General features: G+C 44.0%; 7 protein-coding genes across 7 annotated transcripts; 5 read left to right on the forward strand and 2 right to left on the reverse strand.

Moving 5' to 3' along the window:
* Positions 1-203: 203 nt before the first annotated feature.
* Positions 204-1,185, forward strand: CCM_03945 (uracil phosphoribosyltransferase; the record flags this gene model as incomplete). The annotated part of the gene is made up of 5 exons (XM_006669093.1): positions 204-320; positions 435-777; positions 839-993; positions 1,054-1,070; positions 1,134-1,185. The coding sequence occupies 5 exons, from the start codon at positions 204-206 to the stop codon at positions 1,183-1,185; spliced, it is 684 nt and encodes a 227-aa protein (XP_006669156.1).
* Positions 1,186-1,280: 95 nt separating this feature from the next.
* Positions 1,281-1,840, reverse strand: CCM_03946 (transcription elongation factor, putative; the record flags this gene model as incomplete). The annotated part of the gene is made up of 4 exons (XM_006669094.1): positions 1,281-1,441; positions 1,494-1,541; positions 1,603-1,741; positions 1,796-1,840. The coding sequence occupies 4 exons, from the start codon at positions 1,838-1,840 to the stop codon at positions 1,281-1,283; spliced, it is 393 nt and encodes a 130-aa protein (XP_006669157.1).
* Positions 1,841-4,060: 2,220 nt separating this feature from the next.
* Positions 4,061-8,113, forward strand: CCM_03947 (GTP cyclohydrolase II, putative; the record flags this gene model as incomplete). Its single annotated transcript, XM_006669095.1, has 21 exons — positions 4,061-4,323; positions 4,377-4,500; positions 4,568-4,638; positions 4,691-4,756; positions 4,805-4,944; positions 5,042-5,146; positions 5,193-5,266; positions 5,318-5,357; positions 5,418-5,473; positions 5,528-5,570; positions 5,632-5,714; positions 5,775-5,930; positions 5,999-6,201; positions 6,256-6,285; positions 6,338-6,423; positions 6,473-6,565; positions 6,980-7,127; positions 7,181-7,265; positions 7,324-7,349; positions 7,414-7,915; positions 7,970-8,113. 21 exons carry the CDS (start codon positions 4,061-4,063, stop codon positions 8,111-8,113), a joined length of 2,538 nt encoding a protein of 845 aa, XP_006669158.1.
* Positions 8,114-8,515: 402 nt separating this feature from the next.
* CCM_03948 (alpha/beta fold family hydrolase, putative) lies at positions 8,516-9,697 on the reverse strand (the record flags this gene model as incomplete). The annotated part of the gene is made up of 5 exons (XM_006669096.1): positions 8,516-8,553; positions 8,604-9,163; positions 9,237-9,361; positions 9,412-9,451; positions 9,504-9,697. 5 exons carry the CDS (start codon positions 9,695-9,697, stop codon positions 8,516-8,518), a joined length of 957 nt encoding a protein of 318 aa, XP_006669159.1.
* A 5,449-nt stretch (positions 9,698-15,146) lies between these two features.
* CCM_03949 (protein transport protein SEC23) lies at positions 15,147-17,721 on the forward strand (the record flags this gene model as incomplete). The annotated part of the gene is made up of 6 exons (XM_006669097.1): positions 15,147-15,239; positions 15,289-15,419; positions 15,487-15,781; positions 15,834-16,310; positions 16,365-17,459; positions 17,518-17,721. The coding sequence occupies 6 exons, from the start codon at positions 15,147-15,149 to the stop codon at positions 17,719-17,721; spliced, it is 2,295 nt and encodes a 764-aa protein (XP_006669160.1).
* A 604-nt stretch (positions 17,722-18,325) lies between these two features.
* CCM_03950 (60S ribosomal protein L12) lies at positions 18,326-19,036 on the forward strand (the record flags this gene model as incomplete). Its single annotated transcript, XM_006669098.1, has 5 exons — positions 18,326-18,329; positions 18,386-18,419; positions 18,470-18,590; positions 18,645-18,969; positions 19,023-19,036. The coding sequence occupies 5 exons, from the start codon at positions 18,326-18,328 to the stop codon at positions 19,034-19,036; spliced, it is 498 nt and encodes a 165-aa protein (XP_006669161.1).
* Positions 19,037-20,073: 1,037 nt separating this feature from the next.
* CCM_03951 (UDP-N-acetylglucosaminyltransferase) lies at positions 20,074-25,199 on the forward strand (the record flags this gene model as incomplete). Its single annotated transcript, XM_006669099.1, has 7 exons — positions 20,074-21,464; positions 21,523-23,415; positions 23,470-24,079; positions 24,139-24,754; positions 24,775-24,859; positions 24,954-25,091; positions 25,154-25,199. The coding sequence occupies 7 exons, from the start codon at positions 20,074-20,076 to the stop codon at positions 25,197-25,199; spliced, it is 4,779 nt and encodes a 1,592-aa protein (XP_006669162.1).
* Positions 25,200-25,891: the final 692 nt, after the last annotated feature.

Here is a 25,891-nt window from a genome sequence, read left to right on the forward strand (position 1 = left end):
CCCACCCGCCAGATGCACATATTTTCACACATCTATCTCATAAAATCTAGACATAATAGAGAAGGCGGGGGCAGGGGCCATGCTTTCTTTGATTGGCCGAATCTTGCCGACAATTTGGCTATGGGCTTCACTAATATCTTGTAGTTTCCAAACCGCACATACGTTTGACCACCAACAACCGCTCGTACGCACAGAGTTCCAAAATGGCGGGCAACTGCACACAGCATGTAACGACAAAAGATGTCGTCGAAACCTACGAGAGAAAGGCGCAAAGCCTCAAAGCGACGCTGTCCGTAGAAGTTTCGTTTGAGAATGTCCATGTTCTACCACAGACACCACAATTGATCGCTCTTTTGTCGTGAGTAGATTACACCACTTCCACTATCACGGGAGCATCGGCTGACTTCCCGTGCTCAAGAATTATTCGAAACAAGGCAACAGATCGCGCGGATTTCATCTTCTACTCGAACCGCATTATACGATTGCTAGTGGAGGAAGGCTTGAATCACTTACCAGTGATAGAGCACGACATCACCACACCCGTCGGCCGTGTCTACAACGGACTTATGTTCCAGGGAAAGATTTGTGGCGTCTCCATTATGAGAGCTGGCGAAGCAATGGAACAGGGCTTGAGAGACTGCTGCCGGTCCGTTCGCATCGGCAAGATCCTGATCCAGCGCGACGAAGATACCGCGCAGCCCAAGTTGTTCTATGACAAATTGCCCGAGGATATTGCTGACCGTTGGGTCATGCTTCTTGATCCCATGTTTGCCACAGGTAAGAGGGGACGCGACGATAAAGCAGCGATCATGCACGCAGAAGCGGCTAACTGTGCAAGGTGGCTCGGCCATCATGGCTGTCCAGGTCTTAAAAGCGAAGGGCGTGCCCGAGGACAGAATCTTATTCCTCAACTTGATTGCCAGCCCTGAGGGTATCAACAACTTCGTAGAAAAATTCCCTCGGCTTAAAGTGGTGACGGCATTTATTGACGAGGTATATGTCTATTAGTGTAACTCTCTTGCCCGATGACGAATGCTGACCCCGGACATGTAGGGCTTGGATGAAAAAAAGTATGCGCGGATAGAACACCTTCGCTCTGAACAAATAATCCAGTGCTGACATTTGCTGTTTAGCTATATCGTTCCTGGTCTAGGCGACTTTGGTGATCGCTTCTATACCATGTAGGTGGCTGCGATTGGCTCGCGGAGAGCCGGGCTAATTGCCCTGTGGCTGGAATTGGGGGTATATGAGCGGGGATTCGCGAGAGAATCCCCGAAGGCTCAATCGTCTTCGTCGTCCGCTCCGATGCCTTCGCCGCCGTATCGGCGAGACTCTTCACGGTCGCTTGTCGCATCTTCCACCTCTCGATCTCGCCTTGAGGGCGTCGCCCCTGCCGTGCCCGTATAGCCAGCGCGTGCGCTGTCTTCTTTCGCGACCGCCTCTGCGTTGCTGGTTAGTGTATGCGAGTCGTTCGGGTTCGGGAAATGTCATACCAGCCGCGTCTACCCATTCTCCGTACACATCCACTGCGGCCGAGAGGTCTATAGGCACAGGTTAATATCAACGAGTAGTCGCAGCATACTGTAACAAATTCTGACGTACAATTGACGGCGCACTGGAATTTTTGGCCGCAGATGCGGCAATCCAACTGGCCAACACCTGCTTTGCGATCGAGCTTCACTGTGACTGACTTCTCGTGATTGCAGAATAGGCACGTAAATGTGGTCGGTAGCGGATCGGCCTATTTACTATTAGAATACAATTCTTCTTGATGCGCTCACGCAGAGTTCCTTACCCTTTTCGGACCCATGGGCTTCCGTGACGACTTGCGCTTGCCCATGTTGACTGCGCCGAAGTGCTCGTTTGTACTTTGGCGGTGTTTGAGCCTTAGAAGTGTTCCGCGAGCCCCTGCACAGTGCGGGAGGCCTTCGCGGGCAGACACACGCGTTAGTTGCATAGGTATTCTATCACCACCTATCACAACCCGCATATTGCATACGTAGCTCGCAGGTGTCCCACGCATGGCCTTGAGCGGAGTAGGTAGAACTTATGGCCAGTACCTTAGTAGTTAGTACTCTGTACTCCGCACCTGAACTACTCTGATAGTTGGGTAACCTGGTTCGCGCACTAGCAACGCTATAAGGTATATAATACAGCTTATAAAAATATAAGATTTTTTACCACATACTAGGTAGCAAGCTAATAGCATTATAATAAGGAAAATAATATATTAAATAGAAGACCTATTAATACCCTTACTAGATACTTTTTCTACTAAATATATAATTTTCCCTTATTATAATACTATTAGGTTATAATAGAACTAGCTTAGAAAAGCTTTAATAATAATTAGTATTACTACTATTAATAGCCTTATAATAATAACCCTCTTACCTACTTAACTATAAAAGGTAAAAGGATTTATAATAATAATATTAAGCCTTTATAGTATAATAGTTCTATAGTAAGGAGTTCTATATATATTAGTATATAGATTACTAGTTTAAATCTAGCTAGAAGTACCTTAAATAATTTTCTTTTAAAAGTTAAATAGTATAGCCTATTCTTATAACTAATTAATAAAGATAATATAAATAAAATAACTATAAAGTTAGCTAAAGTAAAAGTAAAAAATAATATATACTAACTACTATACTATTTAATTCTTAATTAATAAAATAAAGCTAAAACTATATATATACTATAATATATAATCTTATAAAAAATACTAATAATAAAAGACTATTTTACTATTTAGATATATATATAAATAGTAAGTAAATTAATATATTTAAATAGTTAATAATTAATAAAAGATATAAAAGAATATATATTAAAGTAGTAGCCTAGAAACCTATTTATTAAGAATATAATTAAATACTATTAAGAATTATTATATAATAGTAGAATTAATATATAAAAAAAACTAGTTTTTATTTAGGTAGTCTTAGGTCTATATTTAGTATAATAAGGTACTAGTATAACCTATTATTATAGTTTTTCTAATATTTATAAGTTTATTAAGGTATTAGAAGAATTATAAGGTTTAATTAGGGTAATTTAATAAATAAATAAATAATAATAATAATATAACTATTATTTAGTTATACTTATAAAAAGCCTTTTAAAGGTTTTATACTAGCTATTTTAAAAGAATTAAGATAAATATAGCTTAGCTTTTAATATACTCTTTCTTTTTTTAATATACTTATAAATAGATTATAAATCTTCTAAGTTTTATTTAATTACTTATAAACTTAAGCTAAGATTTATATATAATACTAACCTTTATTTACTTTTTCTTTTTATAGTTACTATTTATTATATAATTTAAACCTATAATTTTAAGATTAATATTATAATATATAAAAAAATTAGCTTAAAAAGGTTTTAATAATAACTAATATTTATTATTAATAGTTTTATAATAATAACCCTTTTACTTATTTAATTATAAAAAGTAAAAGGATTTATAATAATAATATTAATATAGTTATTATTTAGTTATACTTATAAGGGGCCTCTTAAGAGCTTTATACTAGCTATTTTAAAAAGACTAAAGTAGGTATAGCTTAGCTTTTAATATATATATTTAATATAGTTAATAGAAAATAGATAATGTTTTTTTAATATATAATAGTAGCTATTATATAATAATAGGGGGAAATTGTATATTAAATAAGAGATCTATATAAAACCCTATAAGAAAACAGGCGCTTACTCGCGTAGGTAGGCAGACACCATGTAAGACGACACTAACCTTGGCTCCACGGTCATTGGGCTGGTATCGGTATCCTGCTTTCGTAATTGGCCGATCTGTTGAGTGCCTTAGCGTTGTGGCGGTCACCTGGCGTGGCGTACTCAACCGGGAGCTTTTAAGGCAGCCGATTATCAACTGTGCAGCCAGAGGACCTTCCCCTCTCTGGTCTCTCCCCTCTTCTTGATCACAACACGCTCGTTCTCCGTCCTACGCCCAAGACTTTGACGACGTGAACTGCACCATATTTTCCTGTCAGCATTGTGGTAAGACAGTAAAGCTTCAGTCTAACAAGAGGCTCCAATGGCACACTCAGGCGACGACCAGAACATCCTTAGCTCGCTGAGCGAGCTTCGACTTGCGCAGTCTCAGCTGGCTGCGGCTGTTGATACGCTCACAGCAGCCATCAGCATGCAGCAACAAACCGGCGCAACTACATTGTCGGCCGCATTTCCGGGAGACCCAAGGGGTTCCGGCCAAAATGACACCAGCGAGACAGGACCAGAACCGCAGAATCCTGCGTCACTGTCTCAAAAGTCGGGCTTTACGTCCCGGATCGTGCTTACGTAGGCTTTTATTGTACAGCTGTATCAATTCGTGACGATGAAAAGCTTATTAGGCCAGCACGTATCCAAAGCAGATTGGTATCGACCCAATTCCCCTCGACTGGGGAAACGGAGACCCCGAGAAGCGAGGACCCGTTGTCGTTTCTCGACTCCCAAGTACTATACGCCGGAGAAACGGTTCGTCTCCTGCTACCCTTACTGGAACTGCAAGGCGCATATACTGATCATCTATCGAGCTTGACAGCTGTCGGAGGCAAGTATATCCTTTGCTCACGCGGTTCGAAGCGACCCAAGACTAACCGGTATTATAGCACAGTAAGCATATTCTTAGTGCCGGCGTGGTGATAGCACTGACATCGTCTCGCAGCGGCGGCTCCTACTCGGTGTACTACGCGCTGGCAGTCGCCAGCAAAGAGCTGAATACGGACCACAGGTACTGCTGAAGCCTAGCATCGTAATATTCATTCTGACGAAGTAATAGACCTGATTTCACCAATACTGAACCTGCCGCAAATATCGGGCCCTTTCCTCAATGGGGTGATAAGAAGAAAATTGTAGCTATGGATCCATGGGGCCATCTTACACCATGGCAGTATAAGGACGTCATGCAGAAAGAAAATGGTGTGCTTCAAATCACGCCGGCCTGAAAGAGCAATTTTTAAATATCTGTCCAGTTGACCTACGACCAACGATTGCCATAACAAAAGCGCACATGAAGGCAAGTCTCAACGGAGAAAGAACACATCGGCTCCTGCGTTACTGACCGACCTTTCGTATCCTGACAGCTCCCGGAGTTGGAAGAGAGCGTCCGATCCGGCAGACTGTATGTAGGAGCAGAACGCTTAAGTTAACAACCGTGCTAATCAAAGGTAGTGTTCCCGATGGAAAAGTTTGCTTGAATGAGCAAGGAGAATTGGCTGTCACCAAATTTGCGGTAGAACCGGTACGAACCGACCGCGCCCGTCAGGTCCGGCACTGAGCTTACCTCTTCTAGGTCTGGTATCTCCCAGGTGTCGCTGAGCGATTTGGAATAGGTAAAACCTCCGGTCATTTGTTGAATTGTCTCGTTCTAACTACCCATGTTTACTGCCTAGACGAAGCAACTCTCCGCCGTTCGCTGTTCGAACACACGGGCGGTAGCTATCCGGAGGTAAGTATTTCAGATTCCAATGGCACCCAACACCAAACTCACAGTTGCGTTCAGTTGATTACTCGTGGAGATATCAAGGTTTTCCTTCCACCGATAGGTTCGTGGTTTCCCAGAGATGATGCAACGGTAAACAGCATGATGCACTGACTTTCGAAAAGGAGGCCTTACCGTTTACTGTTTTGGCGATCCCAGCAAAATGTCGGACGAGTCTGTCCGTCTCTCGCTGCGAATTCATGATGAGGTATGTATCCTTGAGTGACTGGGCAACGATCAGCAGGATTAACTGGTAACCTGTGTATAGTGCAATGGAAGCGACGTGTTTGGATCGGATATCTGCACCTGCCGGCCGTACCTGATCTTCGGTATAGAAGAGGCAGTAAAGGAAGCCCAAAATGGGGGCAGCGGTGTCGTCATCTATTTCAGAAAAGAAGGACGAGCCCTCGGCGAGGTGACCAAAGTAGGCGCATGAACATTCTTCCACGCAACTGAAGCGCTGCTAATCTTTATTGTAGTATTGTAAGGCAGACGCATGGACTCGAGGTCTCTACTCTACTAACTGGCAAAGTGGTTTACAATGCCCGCAAGCGTGGAGCTGATCGAGCTTCGGATTACTTCACACGCACAGAGAATATTGCTGGAGTAAAGGACATGAGGTTCCAGGCCCTGATGCCCGATATTCTCCACTGGCTCGGCGTCAAGAAAATCGATCGCATGCTTAGCATGAGCAAGTGAGCTAGAGCACAGCCGTTTTCACAGAACTTATACTGAATGAAGTTCCACAGCATGAAGCACGATGCCATCGTCGGTCAAGGGTATACCACCTCATAGGTATCGAGTAGCTAGTGGTGCTGACTGGTTCGGTAGAATCCCTATCCGCGAGAGAGTCGAGCTACCCGACGAACTGATCCCCGCAGATTCGCGTGTAGAGATTGACGCCAAAATTACCGCTGGTTGGTGCTAGTGCGAGAATGTGCAAGAGACAGCCCTAACAAGCGGCAGGATATTTTACTGCCGGCAAACGCTTGACGTCGGAAGAACTCCAGTCTGTCCAGGGCAGGATGTGGGAAGAGTACGTCCCAGTTTCACCTACCTGTACGTCGGGTCTCGCTAATGATGACACATAGCCTCGATCATTGACTGCACCGACAGATGTGGCATGGAAAGCAGGTGCAGCCGATAACCAAACATGGCCAAACCAGGGAAGTCGGGCCGCCCGAGTGATAGTGAGCGATGCCGGCCCTTGTAGGAAGAATGTGGACAAGCTTATGCCCCCGGTCATATCGTTGAATAGCCTATATCATGCAATGGAAACAATTTTTCAAGGGGGATTTGGAGAGGTTCCTGTAATGTGCTCGGTATAATTGGAGTTTAAAAAAATCATCTAGGTGGTATTTGGAGAGCCGACTACTGCAGAATAAAGCGTGTTTAAACTTGCTGGGCGTAGATCACGTGATAACTGGAAAGCTTCCGACAAAACCTACCTAGTTAGTGGATCCGGATAAACAGGCCGCCGACTTGATTATTTGTGGGCTCGCTTAGGCCTAAGCTGGTGCACACAAGAAATTGAAATTATTCTCCCCCTCCATCTCATCGTTTGCATCCTTGATATCTCTAATTGCTCAATACACTTGGCAGCAATCATGGCGGTTGGAAAGTAGGAACATCCGAACCCATCTTTCATTTTTCGGGATGCTAACCTTCCTTCAGGAACAAGAGACTCTCCAAGGGCAAGAAGGGCCTCAAGAAGAAGACTGTCGACCCCTTCTCCCGCAAAGATTGGTACTCCATTAAGGTCAGATACCTCGACAGCTAAAACCTTGTCGCAATTGGGACTAACAACCTTTATACAGGCCCCTAACCCATTCAACATCAGAGAGTGAGTTCTACACACAACGCGACAATCGACCGACGATGCAGCCGAAACTAATACGTTCTGGTAGTGTCGGCAAGACTCTCGTCAACCGTACCACCGGTCTGAAGAATGCCAATGACGCACTCAAGGGACGTATTGTCGAGGTCTCCCTCGCTGACCTCCAGAAGGATGAAGATCATTCGTTCCGCAAGATTCGCCTCCGCATTGACGAGGTGCAGGGCAAGAGCTGCCTCACCAACTTCCACGGTCTCGACTTCACATCCGACAAGCTGCGCTCTCTCGTCCGCAAGTGGCAGTCCCTCATTGAGGCCAACATCACCGTCAAGACCACGGATGACTACCTCATTCGTCTTTTCGCCATCGGCTTCACCAAACGCCGCCAGAACCAGATTAAGAAGACTACTTATGCCGCTTCTTCCCAAATCCGTGCCATCCGCCGCAAGATGACCGACATTATCCAGCGCGAGGCTTCCACCTGCACCCTCACCCAGCTCACTTCTAAGCTCATCCCCGAGGTGATCGGCCGCGAGATCGAGAAGGCTACCCAAGGCATCTACCCCCTGCAGAACGTATGTTGGCTTCTCAAACTATGATGTACAGCGCAAGACTAATTGTAACTCTAGGTACACATCCGCAAGGTCAAGCTTCTGAAGGCTCCCAAGTTCGACCTGGGTGCACTGATGGCTCTTCATGGCGAGTCGGGGACGGATGACCAGGGCCAGAAGGTTGAGCGCGAGTTCAAGGAGCGTGTCTTGGAGGAGGTCTAAATGTGAAAATGAAAAACATGTGGGAAAATTTTTACGCTGCCCCGAGGTTGAGACCTCACTTAGGCATTGTTTCGGTCATGGCAAATGGCGTATTGTCTCTACGGCGGCTAGGGGTTAGATCATGTCGCTAATGATACGGCACAAGGCTTTTTGTTCTACAAAAAGGGGGCTACCCGAGTGAAGTTTACGAATAGATGTGAAATTCGCGCCATCTGATGAGTACCTAGTGATTCCAATGAGGATATTCTCAGTTGACAGCTTCTGGTCTCGGGTCAATTTCACCTGTGTGGTGTCTCCTTGTAGTAGCGATTTACATGTCGCAACCGCTCAATTCATGGGCAGCAAAGACCGTATATGCAGTGTAGAAGAAACAACCTCATTGTCGTCTGCGAGATGTACAACTCAGTTGTGCTTTTGCAGAAATTCCACGACAGCTGGGGCTGTATTAGCAGAGTTGTGTTGTCGCTTGAACAAGAGGATGATAGCTTACCTTCTCTGAACTCTTCCGGCTGCTCTGAAATAAGCCAGTGACCAGCTTCAATGTCTACTAGACGAAATTTGGGGAAGAATTGTCCCAGTGTGGGGAGCACTTCATCAGGCACGTATCTACTCCTTGTGCCGCGCACGAATAGAGCCGGCTTTTCAAACCGAACTTGCCCTGGGTCTTTAAAGGGAAAATCACCCAAGTGGCCCAGAGCAGCACCCAGGATATCAAGAGGAATTCGAAATGTCTGAATATTTTGACCAGGCTCACGATGAAGATTCCCCAGAAGAAATTGCCGGATCGCAAGCGACTGTAAGCAGGTTAGCCTCAAACAGGCGCCGCCAAGGACCATCGCGCGAATTTTTCCAACCTTTTCTACTTCTTGCAGTATCTCGTCTGCTTCTGCTAATTTTATGACGTGAGACTGCTCCACCTTCTTCATGGCACGGATGTAGGATGCAAAATCAGAGCCCAGAAATGCATCTATAGGGGCATTATCGACGGCAACAATGTCCGCTACGCTGCCAGGAAACTGTAGAGCCAATGCCATAGCAGTCTTTGCTCCCCTAGGCATTCACAGAGGGTCATGGTAAGTGATTGAGTGCATCGGGATTTCGAGTCTTCACCGATACAACTTACATTGAGTGACCTATCAGGGTGGTATTCTGAAGGCCACGATCACTGATGAAGCCGAAGACATCCTCAGCCATGGACAGGTAGTCATGCCGTCTGTCATGAGGGGATTGGCCATGATTTCTCAGGTCCTAACATGGTTAATCAAGTCGCTCTTGGGTAACTTGCGATACCATCGTACCACAGCATATACATATCTGCCTAAATCACGGGCCAGTGCCCTACAAACTGTCAGCATTTGCCATACTAAGGCGCGGGGTGATAAGCACTCACTTGCTCATGGCCCGATTGTTTTTCTTTGATCCAAACAAGCCATGCAGAAAGATAATTGGCGCATCCTCTGGTGTTGTTCGTGGCTTCAGGGGTTCGTGAAGGTCGTAAGCCAACTTCAAGCGCGAAGCTGTTTGAACGGAGCGTTGTGCATTTCGCAGTCCGACGATACGAAAATGGCAAGGAGTAATCAGCATCCTTTGGGAAGAAGCGAACATCATCATGTGTCCTCAAGCGGCGGCCGCCATGAACTTGCGTGCAGGTATACAGTCTACCCCTTGAAATAATGTAGGCGTGGTACTTCAACCCACTTAGTGCAGCTAATAAAAAAGGTGGTTATACAAGAGTAAAACACTACAAGTTCCGTGTTCCTCACCATAAGGGCCGGTGGGGATTGACGCGAAACTTTTGTCCCCCCACTGTAGTGTACTTATAATAGCCACTAGCCTTAACATAAAAGAAAGTCACTATATATCCTCTTTATACCTAATAGCTATTAAAGTAGAATACTCTTCTAGGCTTTTAAAATTACTACTTATAATTTTTAGCTTATATAAAGGAGTTAGGCTTAAGCCTACTCTAGGCTAGGCTTAGCCTAAGGCCACTATAGGCATACCCCTAGCGTGTCCCCTTTATATACTATAGTAGATAGATAGACTAGCTTTTCCTCCTCTCTTACTCTATAAAAGAGTTAATACTATTATAACACCTATCTATAAATATCCTAAGGCTAGTCTTTAATAGCCTATATATATTTTATATACTACTAGTTATATATTATATTTATAAGTAGTATAAGGTTTATAGGTATAGTAATAAAGGAGTTAGGCTTAAGCCTACTCTAGGCTAGGCTTAGCCTAAGGCTACTATAGGTATACCCTTAGTACGCCCCTTTTATATACTATAGTAGATAGATAGACTAGCTTTTTCTCCTTTCTTACTCTATAAGAGAGTTAATACTATTATAATACCTATCTATAAATACCTTAGGGCTAGTTCTTAATATAATAGTACCTTTAGTAACTTTAGTATTAAAAAGGTAGGTATTAGTACTTTAGCTATATTATTTTAAAAAGTATATTATATAATAGTTATAAATAATTTATATTAAAATTTTACTTTAAATTATAATTATAATAAGTATTTATAAGTAATAACTCTAAAACTATTTATAAATATTAAGGTATTTAGATAAATACTTAAATATCTATATTTATAAGATTTATTTTCTAATAAAGTTTTAAATATATTTTTTAATTAATATATAATTTTTCTTTATTATAATATTATTAAACTATTATTATATATTTATTTATTTATTCAATTACCCTAATTAGACCTTATGGTTCTTCTAGTACCTTGATAAACTTGTGAGTACTGGAAAAACCGTAGCAGCGGACTCGTACCCGTACCTTACCATACTAGGCACTATCCCGGCCCGGGTGAAAACCAGCCTCTCCTGCGTGCCAATCTACTATTGCGTAACAATTCCTGGTAGGTTCAATAGTGTTCAGTATTCTCGGTTAGCAGGTTCCCAGGCTGCCACCTCGACATTATTATTATATATTAATATCTTATTATATTAAATATAAACCTAATATTATTTAAATAAAAACTATTTTTTTTTTATATAGCCCCTATTAAGAGCTAATAGTTATAAAGAAAATATATTTATTTATTTACTAAGTCCTATTATATAATATAAGCTAATAATAGTAAGAATTAAAGGTAACCCCTAGAAATACTACTATAATATCCTCTATAGGATATACCTTAGACCTATATAGATAAAGTATAAGGTATTAAAGGTAAAAGAGGATAGTATAATAGACTAGCCCTATAGGGGCTTTAGTAGCAACTAGCACCACAACTGTTAGTAGCCTTATAGCCACAACCCTCTTAACCATAAGGCCAAAAGGATTCATAACAACAATACTAGCATAATTGTTGTCTAGTTGCACCTATAAGGGGCCCCCTAGGGGCTCCACGCCGGCCACTCTAGAAGGACCAGGGCGGGCTCTATAGCCTAGCCCTTAACATACCCTCTCTCTCCCTAGCGCGCCTATAGATAGGCTATAAACCCCCTAGGCTCTAATCTACTAGCCTGTGAGCCTAGGCTAAAACGTGTACGCCAGCCCCTTTTGCATAACTACACACGCCATAGTTTAAACTTATAACCCTAGGTTAGTATTGTTGTATGTAATAGACTAGCCCCACAGGGGCTTTAGTAGTAACCAGCACCACAGCCGTTAGTAGCCTTACGGCCACAACCCTCTTAACCATAAGGCCAAAAGGATTCATAATAACAATACTAGCACGATTGTTGTCTGGTTATACCTATAAGGGGCCCCCTAGGGGCTCCGCGCCAGCCACTCTAGAAGGACCAGGGCGGGCTCCGTAGCCCAGCCCTTAACAGATAGTAAGTAAAGATAAGAACTAGAAACTCTTAAAGAAAGAGGTAAAGGTATTAAGGAAGCTAGAAGGCTATAGTAATAGTTAAGCTTAACTAGCCTAAAGACTTATAAGGCTAAATATAATTCCTCTTAATATAAATAAAAATAAAAAAAGAAAAAAGAATTAAAAGGTTAAGAAGTTATAAGAATAATAGGCTTAATTAGTTTAAAAATATATAAGATTAAATATAGCCTTTTTAATATAAATAAAAACCTAAAAAAAAGAAGGTAATTAATAAGCTTAGTTAGCTAAAGTAGTATAGGCTAGATATAGGTTAGAATATAGATAAAAACCTAATATATAGTATTAAAAGGGGTTTTATTAAACCTCTATATACTTTAAAATAAAATTATAATAAATTCTATAAAATATAGATAAGGTTTTCCTTTAAATACTTTAGTTTTTCCTTATCTTATAATTAGTAAAGGTATTAGATAGGTTATTTAGCCTAATTAGTATATAAAAATTATTATTATTATTATATATATTAAATATAATAATATTATTAAAAAAAGAAGAGGGTTTTTTTTTAATTAATTAGGTTTTTTTATTTTTAAATTAAATTTATAAAGATATTAAATAAGTAAAAAATAGCTTAATTAGTATATTTAAATTTATTTATTTTTAATTACTTTATTTATATTTCTTTATAAATTAGTTATAAAATATAATATATTATTTAACTTTTAAAAAAATTATTTAAGGTATTTTTAGTTAGATTTAAATTAATAATTTATATATTATTATTATTATTATATTATACTAATTAGACTAGCTAGTCTATCTAATACCTTTATAGCTTATAAAATAGAGAAAAAACTAGAGTACCTAGAGGAAAAACCCTAGCTCTAGTATAGGTTTAGTATAATCCTAAAGTAATTCCTAATAAAGAGTAGTATACTCTTTATTTTAATAAAAGATAATAATAATAAGTATAAATATATAAAACTTAATAAGTTAATAAACCTACCTATTCCCTACTTAACCCCCTTAACCTCCTCCCTTTATAGCCCTATCTTAGCCTAGGCTAGGTACTATATATAGTTAAGGTCCCTTCTAAATCCTAATCCCTAAATACTTTAAAGTTTAAATAGGTATAATAATAGCTATAGAAGGCTATAATACCTACCTTTATTATTCTTATTTTAGCTTTTATAGTTTATTTTCTATATTATCTATACTAAATAGGTAAGAACCTTACTCTTTATAAGGCTTTATTTAACCTAAGACTAGTTAAAATAGCCTTACTACTTTCCTACTTTTATATACTTCTATACCTATTTCTACTTCTTACTTTATAATTACTTTATTTATATTTCTATATCTCTTTAAAACCCCTAGATTTATATTAGCCTTTATATAGTTTACTATATTTACTATACTAAGTAAAGAAAAAGTTATAACTATATATATTTAATTATTATTATTTTTAGCTTACTATTTAGTTAGTTAGCTTATTTATTATAATATTTAAAAAGCCTTAAATTCTTTAATTTCTATTCTTTTCTTTTTTCTTTTAATAATATATAATTATATATCTTCTTTACTTTTAGTATATATACTATACCTTATTATTACCTTTACCCTTATTTAGGCTAAGTTATTCTTACTTTAATTACTAAACTATATTAACTTTCCTTTTTATTAATTTCTTATTATTATTATTATTATACTTATATACTTTTTTCTTTCTTATTTTTATATACCTTTTTAAGCTATACCTAGACTATCCCTAGCTTTATCTTAATATTATTAATACTTTCTAGAAAAATAAATTTTTTAATTATTACTATTATTACTACTATAGTAAGTTACCTTATCCTTAGTATATACCTAGCCTTATCTTATTCTTAACTTTATTAGTTTAATATTACTATTATTATTATTAATAATATAAGTAACCTTTACTTATTTATTATTTACCTTTATTTTAATACTAATCTAGCTAACTACCTTCTTTACTCCTTTATTACTTTATTAAATATTTATATTAAGTTATTATTATAAGTAAACTAGTATTAATCCTTTATAACTAGTACCTTAAGTATATAAGTAATATTAGTATTATTACTTACTTTAAATAGGCTAGTAAGTATCTTAATACTATACTAAGATAGCCCCTATTCTAATCTAGTCTTAAATCTTAATATATTTATATATACTAAGTATATAAAAAATAATAAAGTTTATATATTAATAAGTCTTTTTAATTCTAGTCTAAAGCCTAACTAGGTTTAATTTTAATTAACTTATTAATAGTTTATTAATAATATTAAGCCTATAGCTACTACTGCCTAGGATTAGCTCCTAGCTTACACTAGGGATAGCCTAGCCCTAGGCCTAGGTAACGCTAAGTTTGGCTGCCTAATGGCGGCTATCCACCGCGCCTGCAACTAGGCCGGCAACGCGAATGCCGAGGGCAACGCCTACCGCGTCCGGGGCGTGGCCGGTCCGGCCTAGGTCATGGTCGTGCCGGCCCCTGCCGGTCGCGACCCGGCCTTGGCCGCAGCCATCCGCGCCAACACTAAGGTGCTGGCGCGCCTAGACCGGGCCGGGGCCAAGGTGGCTCGCTGGCTGGCAATAATTTATATATTAATTTATATAAAACTTTATATTATAGAATTATTATATTATAAAAACTTATAAGTTATATTAAAAATATTAATAGTATTTTAATAAAGGAAAAGTATTTATTAAAAGAATAACTTATTTAGTATTCTATTTAAATAGACTTTATTAATTAATTCTTTTACCTTTTATAGAATAATAAGTTAAGGTAGTATAGTATTAAATATACTATTTATTTATATATAAAGATATTATTAAGTACTATAGTAGATATTGAATAAAAAATAGAAGCTTTTATTAAAATTAACTAGTAGCCTGATAGTGTCGCTATAGGGGAATATTATATACCGGTAAACAGGGGGTGTGTCTCTTGAATCTACCGGGTCTATACTACGTAGGTACGTAGGTACATATTGGGAGCCGGAAGAAAATGTGGGGCACACAAGTCGCTGCCAGTGTGGTTGATGTGTCCTCACTTAGGTGTCGAAATTGGGGCACACATCCCTCGGGAACATCTGCAAACGAATCGATCTGAATTTGACACAAAGCAGCAAACCTGCGGGGGGAAAAGAAGCCGCAGATCAGACCTCCGAGGCCAGCGATATTGTTTCCCAGCACCGAAAGATGGAGTACGAGGCACTCAAAGAGCAATGGAGCGACGTGGAGGACCGCGATGGTGTTCGCCTGAGCTGGAACGTATTCCCAAGCTCGCGCATGGTGAGCGTGGGAAGGAATCGGTCACTGGATTATGGCTAATTATGGACAGGAAGCGTCGCGGTTGGTTGTGCCGATTGGTGCTCTTTACACTCCGCTAAAAGAGAAGCTTGATACTCCATTGCTACAGTTCGAGCCAGTTACTTGCAAGCAGCCGTGCCGCTCTGTTTTGAACCCATTTTGGTATTTTATTAAATACTCCCCGTTGTACATATTGTTCTCTGTCTCTGTTGACTAACGATATACACAGCCAGGTCGATGTTCGTGCTCGGGTCTGGATTTGTCCTTTCTGCTTGTCGAGGAATTCCCTTCCCCCACACTACAAGGACATTACCCAGAACGCGATTCCACCCGAGCTGCATCCTGCAAACACGACTATTGAATATCGACTATCCCGACCGGCCCCAGCTCCGCCCATTTTCTTCTATGTTGTCGATTTGTGCCAGGAAGATGACGGTTTGGCTGCGCTCAAAGAGTCCCTGGTCACGAGCCTCAGCTTGCTTCCGGAGAATGCCTTGGTCGGCTTGATTACATATGGCACAATGGTTAGATACAACCAAATATGTATAGAATCTGCACTTTTCTGACGGTTTCTAGGCACAAGTACACGAGATCGGCTACGAGGGCTGCGCGAAATCGTATGTTTTCCGAGGAAACAAGGACTACTCTGCCAAGCAAGTTCAAGACATGCTTGGCTTGTCGTCTTCTACAGCTCGACCGGGGATGCAACCGCAGTCCGGTCGACCCATGCCCATAGGCCCAGCATCCAGGTTTCTCATGCCGGTCCAGCAAGCGGAGTTCCAGCTTACAAAAGCGTTGGAGGCACTTCAGAAAGACCCATGGCCAACTGCAAATGACCACCGTAACCTACGATGCACCGGTGTGGCCCTGAGCGTGGCGATCGGGCTCATGGAGTCGTCCTTCCAAAATGCTGGAGGGCGTATAATGCTCTTTGCCGGAGGCCCAGCTACAGAAGGCCCAGGAATGACTGTTGGTCCTGAACTGCGGGAGCCAATGAGATCACACCACGATATTGATCGCGATAATGTCAAGTATTATAAAAAGGCCTTGAAGGTAATGTTGCCAAGAACAGAAATCGTGGTCTCCCGTGACAACTAACCTATATAGTTCTACGAGACATTAGCAAAGCGCACAGCGCACAACGGCCACATTATAGACATTTTTGCGGGCTGCTTGGACCAGGTTGGACTCCTAGAAATGAAAGGCCTCTGTAATTCTACCGGCGGTCACATGATCTTGACCGACAGCTTCACATCATCCATGTTTAAGCAGTCTTTTATCCGTGTTTTCGAAAAGGATGGTGACGATAACCTCCTCATGGGCTTCAACGCCGTGCTGGAAGTCCTGACCACGAAGGAGCTCAAGGTTACTGGTCTTATCGGGCATGCTGTCTCCCTCAACAAGAAATCGGTTTCTGTTGGCGAGACTGAATGCGGTATTGGCAATACCTGCTCTTGGAAAATGTGCGGCATTGACCCCAAAGCCAGCTATGGTGTCTATTTTGAGGTTGCCAACCAAGGCCAAAGTCCTCACCAGCAAGGACCCCAGAAGGGCATGATGCAATTTCTAACATACTATCAACATTCCTCTGGTCAATTCCATCTACGCGTCACCACTATCGCGCGCAATCTGAGCGGACCGGCCGGCGATCCGGCGATTGCTCAGTCATTCGATCAGGAAGCCGCTGCTGTGCTGATGAGCAGAATAGCAGTTTTCAAAGCTGACGTCGATGATGGGCCGGACGTGCTTCGATGGGTGGACAGGATGCTTATTCGGCTATGCTCGCGCTTCGCCGATTACCGAAAAGATGATCCGTCCTCATTCAGGCTGGAGAAGAATTTTACTCTTTACCCGCAATTCATGTTCCATCTGCGCAGAAGTCCGTTTCTGCAAGTTTTCAACAACTCACCAGATGAGACAGCTTTCAACCGGCATGTACTGAACCACGAGGATGTCAGCAATTCGCTCGTTATGATCCAACCAACACTTGACTCTTATACCTTTGATCAAGATGGCGGTCAACCTGTGCTTCTCGACTCCGCCTCTATTCAGCCTACGCACATTCTCCTCCTGGATACCTTCTTCCATATCCTCATCTTCCATGGTGAGACAGTTGCAGAATGGCGAAAGGCCGGCTACCAGGAGCAGGATGGCTATGAAAATTTTGCCGCCTTGCTGGAGCAACCGAAGGAAGATGCCAGGGTGGGTTGACCGACCTTTGTGAAACCAGGCTTTCAGGATCATGCTAACTCCGACATAGGATCTGATCACGGACAGATTTCCACTACCTCGGTTCATTGTTTGCGACGCTGGTGGCTCCCAAGCCCGATTCTTGCTCTCCAAACTCAACCCGTCTACCACCCATACGACCGGACCATATGGCGGCGCTGGAGCCGCGTCTGGTCAAACGATCTTTACCGACGACGTGTCTTTGCAAACGTTCATGGATCACTTGATGAAGTAAGGCACCTAAGGAATGTACCTGCGTGATGAGAAGTCCCTGCTAATTTTCAATTTTCAAATTAGACTCGCTGTTAGTGGCACTAACTGATTGTATTATGCTCGATCTCTGGCGCCCCTTGAATCTAGCCTCGCAAAGATTCTAGTCCAGCAGTAGCTCTCTAGCACGCTACATGGCGTTGACGCGGATTCTACCTCCAAAATGTTAGGTAGCCCCTCAGCGGTTGATTCACCAGCTAAATGACTACATAACTAGCTACTAGCATTGAGGGTTAAAAGACCAAAAACTATCCGTACTTTCATCGGCTACATATTGTCCCTCGTGACTAATGTACAAATGGGAAGTGGATCTCCTGGATTATATAATAGCCTTTAATATTAGGTGGGCAATCTTGGCGCTGAGCGAATGCGCCCCTACCTACGCCCATATGGCGCAGTGCTGCACGGTTGTCGTTAGGGCAGACAGTGGGGGCACACATATTTTTCTCATTAATAAGCGGATGCCGCAAACTTTCCCTTTCATTTAGCATTCTCTCAGCAATAACTCTCTCTCTTCAATCGCACGACAAGCAAACCACGAGCCTCTGTCATTACAAAACACCGTCGCAATGCGTACGCTACTTTCGTATTATAGCACATAATTTCGCCGCTAATATCATACCTCTTAGCTCCCAAGATCGACCCAAATGAGATCAAGGTCATGTTCGTTCACCCAATCGTCTCGCCCTCTTCTATCGGCTAACAATTCTTAGCCACCTCCGTGCCACTGGAGGTGAAGTCGGCGCCTCTTCGGCTCTTGCACCGAAGATTGGCCCTCTCGGCCTTTCGCCCAAGAAGGTCGGAGAAGACATTGCGAAAGCCACTGGCGACTGGGTACGCCTCCGCTTGCTCTTCAATTCGAGCCGAATACACCCTAACAGCTAGCAGAAAGGCCTGCGCGTGACTGTCAAGCTTACCATTCAGAACCGTCAGGCCGCGGTTTCTGTTGTGCCGACCGCCTCCTCGCTGATCATTCGTGCTTTGAAGGAGCCTCCTCGTGATCGCAAGAAGGAGAAGAACATAAAGCACAACAAGTCTGTCGCCCTTGACGAGATCATTGAGATTGCCCGCACCATGCGCTACAAGTCTTTCTCTAAAGATCTGAAGGGCGGTGTGAAGGAAATTCTCGGTACTGCTTACAGTGTCGGATGCCGTGTTGACGGCAAACCCCCCAAGGTCATCATCGAAGCCATCGACAACGGCGAGATCGACAGTAAGTTGGACTTGGATATCTGTCATGCGAATGAGTACTAACGGAGCTTATAGTTCCCGAAGAATAAGCAAACCTGCGGGAGAAGGGCAGGCCAAACATTAGCCATCCAGCGAGTGGATATCGAATTTACAATACGAGTTGAATGCGACCGCGATTCGATGTAGCTACGAATAGAGGAAATCGATGAGCCATATGACGAAGTCTCTACGGACAAAGTGAATGTTCACGATCCTCGGCTACACTCTGAAATCACCCACTGCTCCATGGTGTATTTCAATTTTTGCCCGAGGTAGATAAAGCCTAGTTCCACTACTCACCGCCATGTGTCTGATATCAAATTGGTCATAGCGGTCCATTGATCGGATCAACATATATCTCCATATTTCTTGTAAAAACTGATCGACGAATGGGGTCTGGTTGAGAGAATGTACTCTCTGCATTGCTAGGTAGGGCGGCAGCCAAATCGGCAAACACTGTAATCACTCGGAATATCACAATATAACCATTAGACGCGTTCGCCTGCTTCGTCAAAAGTTCTGCCAGTCACAACTATACTTGTACATCGTCGTTATATCTGAAGCAAGTCTTATCTAAATGCTGGCTGTCCAGTAGTACTAGGTAGGAGGTGGAACGTATGCCCGAATTTACTAACAGCTATGTCTCATTGGTATGTTGCGGGTACCTCTCGCTTCGCATCGTGGCGTGCCGTCAGCAGGTTCTGGAACTTGAAACCTAGTCGCAATTGTTAGGGAGCCCAGCGATGAATTGTCTCCACTGCGTGCAGCCTGCACACCCAAACTCCACAATTTGATGCGAAGTGTTAGCATCTAGGTCCGGCTTCCGTTGAAAAGACCAATCGTCTTTGCGGCCCTTATTATTAGCTCGCTGACAGTTCACGTCTTATCTCAAGACCGCTATCGGGTCGTTCAACTGAAGCGCTGCCGCGGTATCTCCGCTCTGTCTGCTTAACGCCAGTTGGCAGCGTGTCCGCCATGCTATAACTGAAGCAATGAGCGTTTGCAGTACGCCTGCCAATGTCTCTCGATATTATGCTCGACGACGAACCTTCCATTCACCCAACGACCCTTCACCTAGCTTTTTGGCATGTTGCCATTATTGCAGACGCACCGGCAGACGGTGCCGACCGCGAACCTCGATCGTATACCCCACCCGGTTAACGGACAACCTGTACACGACGAACGGCTTCGACAAGAAGTCGGCCCATATCAACAACGATCATTTCCCATAAGAACACTCCACTCGCACACGCATTTCTCTGGTAATAGCTCCTACAATGTGAACGCATCGCACAGAGCTCGTGAACACCAGCTACGGCGAAAGACTCCGAATGGAACGATTGATGCTGGCTACGATGGATCCTCTACGAAGTCATATAGTGGGGAGCCGCCGTTGAAGCAGCTGGCTCTTCCCAGTCAACCTGTCAACACGCTTGAACATCCTTTGCCCAATGTTCGATCTTATCACCCAAACCATATGGTGGATATCGCAAGCACCAGTGTGCCATTACCAGCAGCACCTTGGCGCCCACCGGGTTATCCTGTTGGGCCAAGTTATCAGTCATCTTCGCAGCAACCTGCTGCACCATTTGCGAGTGTCTATCAGCCAGTCATTCGAGCCAATGAATATAATGTCCGAGCATTTTGTCCGCCACCGCCATCATTAGTAGGCGGCCTGACGCTTGGGCAACTTTATTGGCAGCAAGGTCTATCTGTTTGGGATTATCCATCAGCACAATGCGCCAGCGCAGTGCCGCGTGCTGCATATCCAGCGGTACCCAATTCAGAGTATACGCCAAATCTAATGGATTCCTTCCTTCCTGCGTCGAATCACACCCTGGCCTACTCACTGCAGGGCTCTAAGCCCAAAGTCCACAGCGCATACGCATTGAACCATGTCAACTACAACACTCACTCAGACTTCAAGGATAAAACTCTCTCTCAGGCTTACCGCTGCTATACCAGTCTTGTCGGTCATATCCAGGCAACTGCGAGAGCAAGCATAAACAAGGACTACCCCGGTGCAGATCATGCATCATCAAAGCATCTGATATTTCCAAAGCCTCCCAGGCCAAGGCGAGAGAGCAATGGCTTGAATAGAAACCTTCGATACACTCCTGCTCCCGGTAGAATCTTGCCGTCGGCATATTTTCACTCAGTTGCGGCACACGGTCATCATGATTCATCCGTTCAACAACCCAGCAGACACGTTATGTTCGCTGGAGTGGATCAGTTTCGCGCTTTACAAAGTGTACCGAATGGGCACATTCCGCTGATTGATTATTTTGATATGACTAGCCATGGTGTACCCTCAGTGAATGACGCTAGATCTTCCCTGGATATCCTTAAACACCTTTGTGAGCAAAGCCAGTGGACCTGGGTCGAAGGCATGCTTGTATTGGGCTGCCTTCAATATGCTGTGCAGCAGTATACAGATGCTCTTCAATGCTTTTCAAGAATAACTATATTGGATCCCAGGTATTCACTTTTCTCTTCTTATCCATGTACCGTTCCCCTATCTAACTACAGATTATAGCCACACTGAAGCATTGGCAAACATGGCTGCTTCATATTATTGTCTGGGTCGCCATGAAGAGGCAGAACAGCACTGGCTCCGCGCAGTACACCAAAGGCCCGGCTACCTGGAGGCTGTTGAGCATCTGGTTGGACTTCTGTACAAGAAGCGCAGTGAAGAAGCAATTGACATTGTGTGCTATGTTCAAAATGCGCTCGCAGATACCGGTCGTCATACGCACACAGTCGTCAACTCTCGTGGCGATCCCGCAGATCACAGGTTTGACTCTCAGATGGCCACTGGGCACTTAACCCGACAACCAGATGACTTCTCCTCGGGAGGCTTTGGCTCCAGTGGCTATAGTCTACCTGGAAGCGAGAACGGTCGAATTCTTGCCTTGATACATGCAAAAGGCACTATGCTCTATGGATTGAAAGATGTGGATGGCGCTGCTCGGGCTTTCGAAGAAGCGGTATTGATCAGCGTCGGACGGAGTATTAAGGGAATCCGCGAGCTTGTTCGCGGCATCCGCGACTCCCTCTCTCCCGTGGCCCCTCCCGCGACTGCTGCGCAGCCACTGTTGCTTACTCCTGACAAGGCCCGCCATGCGGCTCGCCTTCTATTTGGCGGCGATGGCGAGCTCCCTGGACTACGATGGGTGAACGATCTCACGCCCAGAAGAGCGGCCGTCCAAACTACAAGTAACTCGCTCCTATCATTAGCGAAAATATTTCAAGACTCTATGGCTAGTGGTTCGACGGTCTCTGCATTAGCACGACCGTCATCTGGCGTTGGCGATATTCTAGCTCTATACTATCTCTCATTGTCGCTACAGGAGAGCCCGTCGACCGCCAATAATGTGGGTATTCTGCTTGCCGGTATACCTCAGACCGCGTCAAATCTCGACAGTGCGGCGTCATTGCATCTACAAACGAGCTTCCCAGGGATACTTCCGGGGAGCGGCTTATCTCTTGCACTTTCTTACTACAATTATGGACTTCGCTTGGATCCAAAGCACGTCCATCTACACACCAATCTTGGCAGCTTGCTGAAGGACGTTGGGCAACTCGATCTCGCCATTCGAATGTACGAACGCGCTGTTGCGTGCGATGGAACTTTTGACATTGCATTAACAAACCTTGCCAACGCTGTCAAAGACAAGGGTAGGATAAGTGAGGCAATTGGCTATTATCGTCGAGCTGTTGCCGCCAATCCCGGGTTTGCTGAAGCCGTGTGCGGGTTATTCACGGCGCTCAATTCTGTCTGCGACTGGAAAGGTCGTGGCGGTGTCTATTTATACTTGGGAAAGTATGACAGATGGCATGTTGACGATGACGGTCGATTACTTGATGCAGAGATCACTAAGACTGCATCTGGCCTTAGTCAACGTGTGACTGACATTGTTCGTCAACAGCTCGATGATGCCTCGCAATGGGGCCGGGATATTATCGATAAATCGTTTATTCGACTGTTGACACAGAGTCTCTCCCATCTCGGTCCAAATGCCTCACTCGATCTCGAGAAGAATTTACAGAAATGGAGTGGTTCCCGATGGGCCGGCTCACGGCTGGTACGACTCATTGAAAGAGCTACAAAGGTTTTACTTCGAAAATGGTATCTTGACCAGCACATCCTACCTAATAGGACAAGAATCACGTACGCTCGGCCCCGGCTTCCACCATCCCTGACCGTACCATCGGCACCAACTGTTCTCCCTTTTCATACCTTTACTTCTCCATTGACGGCCAAAGAAGTAAGGGCTATTTCGCAGCGAAATGCAATGCGTATATCTTGTGCTACATTGCGTGCGCCGTGGCTTCCCGAGACCATACTACCTCCACCGGCACCACCTGGCTCCTGTCTTAACGTTGGATACGTCTCCTCCGATTTTAATAACCACCCATTAGCGCATTTGTACGTATACGTCTCGTCATGGTCGAAATTTTGAGACTAACGATCATGGACCAGGATGCAGTCAGTTTTTGGCTTTCACGATGCGACACGAGTACGGGCTTTCTGTTATGCAACAACATCGAGTGACAAATCTAGCTACCGTGCACGAATTGAAAAGGAGGCGCCTGTTTTTAGGGATGTCAGCAGCTGGACACCAGAGCGCTTGATAAAGCAAATCAGCAATGATGGTATTCATATTCTGGTAAATCTCAATGGTTATACTCGAGGTGCTCGCAACGAGATTTTTGCTGCACGGCCCGCTCCAATCCAAATGTCTTTTATGGGCTTTGCAGGCACCCTTGGGGCGGAATGGTGTGACTACATTCTCGCAGATACAACGGCTATACCACCAAGCACCTTGCGCCCGTGGCGTCAGAATCAAACACTGGAAGACATTTTTCATGATGACTCCGAGGCCGATTCCGGGGAGTGGATGTACACGGAGAACATCATCTTCTGTCGTGATACATTCTTTTGTTGTGATCACGCTCAATCGTCGCCTGCCACGGAAAGGGGTATGACCTGGGCCGATGAGCAAAGTCGGCGATGGTCAATGCGAAAGGAACTGTTCCCTGATCTACAAGAAGACAGAGTCATACTAGCGAACTTCAATCAGCTCTATAAGGTAAAGTCTTCAACGGGGCGATCAAAGGCGCAAAATCAGCTAACCATACCGCTATTCAGATTGACCCAAGCACATTCAGGTCCTGGCTCAGAATATTGGCACAGGTACCAAAAGCAGTACTCTGGCTTCTCCGCTTTCCAGAAGCTGGCGAAGCAAACCTGCGGAGGACAGCAGAACTATGGGCAGGTCCCGAAGTGGCAAGCCGTTTGATATTTACTGATGTTGCTCAAAAGAGTCAGCACATCTCACGTGCCCGGATTTGCGATTTGTTCCTCGACACCCCGGAGTGCAATGCCCATACTACTGCAGCAGATGTGCTTTGGTCTAGCACACCGTTACTTACCTTCCCTCGCTACCCGTATAAGATGTGTTCTCGAATGGCAGCGTCCATTTTAAGAGGGGCATTGCCGAAATCGCCCGAGGGACGACACGCTGCCGGGGAACTCATTGCCACGTCCGAAAAAAGGTACGAGAAAGTGGCTATTGATCTAGCTGGCGGGCTGTCATATTCACTTACATCCTCCGGGGGGGTTGCGGGTAGTGGTCGACTGGCGGAGCTGCGTAAACTGCTATGGCATAGCAAGTGGACATGCGGTCTTTTCGATACTCGTCGATGGGTCCGAGACGTCGAAACTGCCTACGAGGAGGCATGGAAGCGTTGGGAAAAGGGAGAGGGTGGCGATATTTACCTGTAGCGAATGTTATGCACCGAATCTGTTGGTTTTTCCCTGCTTTCTGGCACCTGGAGCCTGCCTACAAGCATATCACAAAGTTCATCATGTATGTTTTAGCAGGCGACGAGCGAATCTTATTTCAATACACCGCATGATACCTTACATGCGCCTGCATGCTATTTTCAACTTCATGCGTTCAGGCTTGCCCCTTCATGGGGCCAATATCCCACACATCAGGATGCGCTGCAGAAAGGTGTATTTGTTAAGGTGGCCTTGTCAACACAACTACGCACCAAATCGGTCCGGTATTGCTCAGCTACTGGCGCCCAACAAAAACCGTGCATGTAGAATATACCAGGAAGCCGAATATAAATACTTGAAAACTCAAACTGGGCGATAGGCGCCAATCCACCGCCGCCGCCACCGCTGCTAGAAAAGTTGTATGAACACGTGTCCCAAGTCTCAATAGTACTCAGGCTGTTCAAACTCAGTTTGGACGCGTACGGCGCGCTGCGCCTGCGACATGAATCATCGTAGAAGAGAGGGGTTGGGACTTGGTCGGTCCAACGTCACAAATATTCTTATTTCAGAAAGAAGCTTCAGCGTAAACCACTCGCGACGCGACGCGCACATATATCATGAATCATCAGGCACTATGAAAGCGACACGGGGAGGAGCCTTTTTTGAGACGCTTGTTAATAAAGTGCCAAGGGCTAAATTACCCACTGTATCACGCGGTATATAATCCTCCCGGATGCAATATGAATCGACAGGTAGATCTTGCGAGCGCATTGCAATGAGCCCAAGTGCTTTCCGTTCATCCGTATGCAGTTGTATAGCCAAGCACTGAGCTCCGAATTGCGCAGGGTGCATACCTGCCCCACTTACGCCCGCTGTCCGCTCCGCTTCTTTCCACACGCCCTCAGGCCGCTCACTGGTACACGCCCTAGGTACGCCTTCCAAATCTTTTGCTCCGCTCACCCTTCATCCACAAGAGTGGGGGAAGGAACCCACTCACTTGTTCACTGTGCGTCCGATGGCAGATCCCCCGAAGCTTCTACATGGGCCGAACTGGTATTTGTTCTGCCCATGCCGCACTTCACACCCGCCTCCACGCCCTTGTCTTCCGTTATTCTTT

Source organism: Cordyceps militaris (genome assembly GCF_000225605.1).
Source record: "Cordyceps militaris CM01 unplaced genomic scaffold CCM_S00003, whole genome shotgun sequence".
Taxonomy (NCBI): Eukaryota; Fungi; Ascomycota; class Sordariomycetes; order Hypocreales; family Cordycipitaceae; genus Cordyceps; species Cordyceps militaris.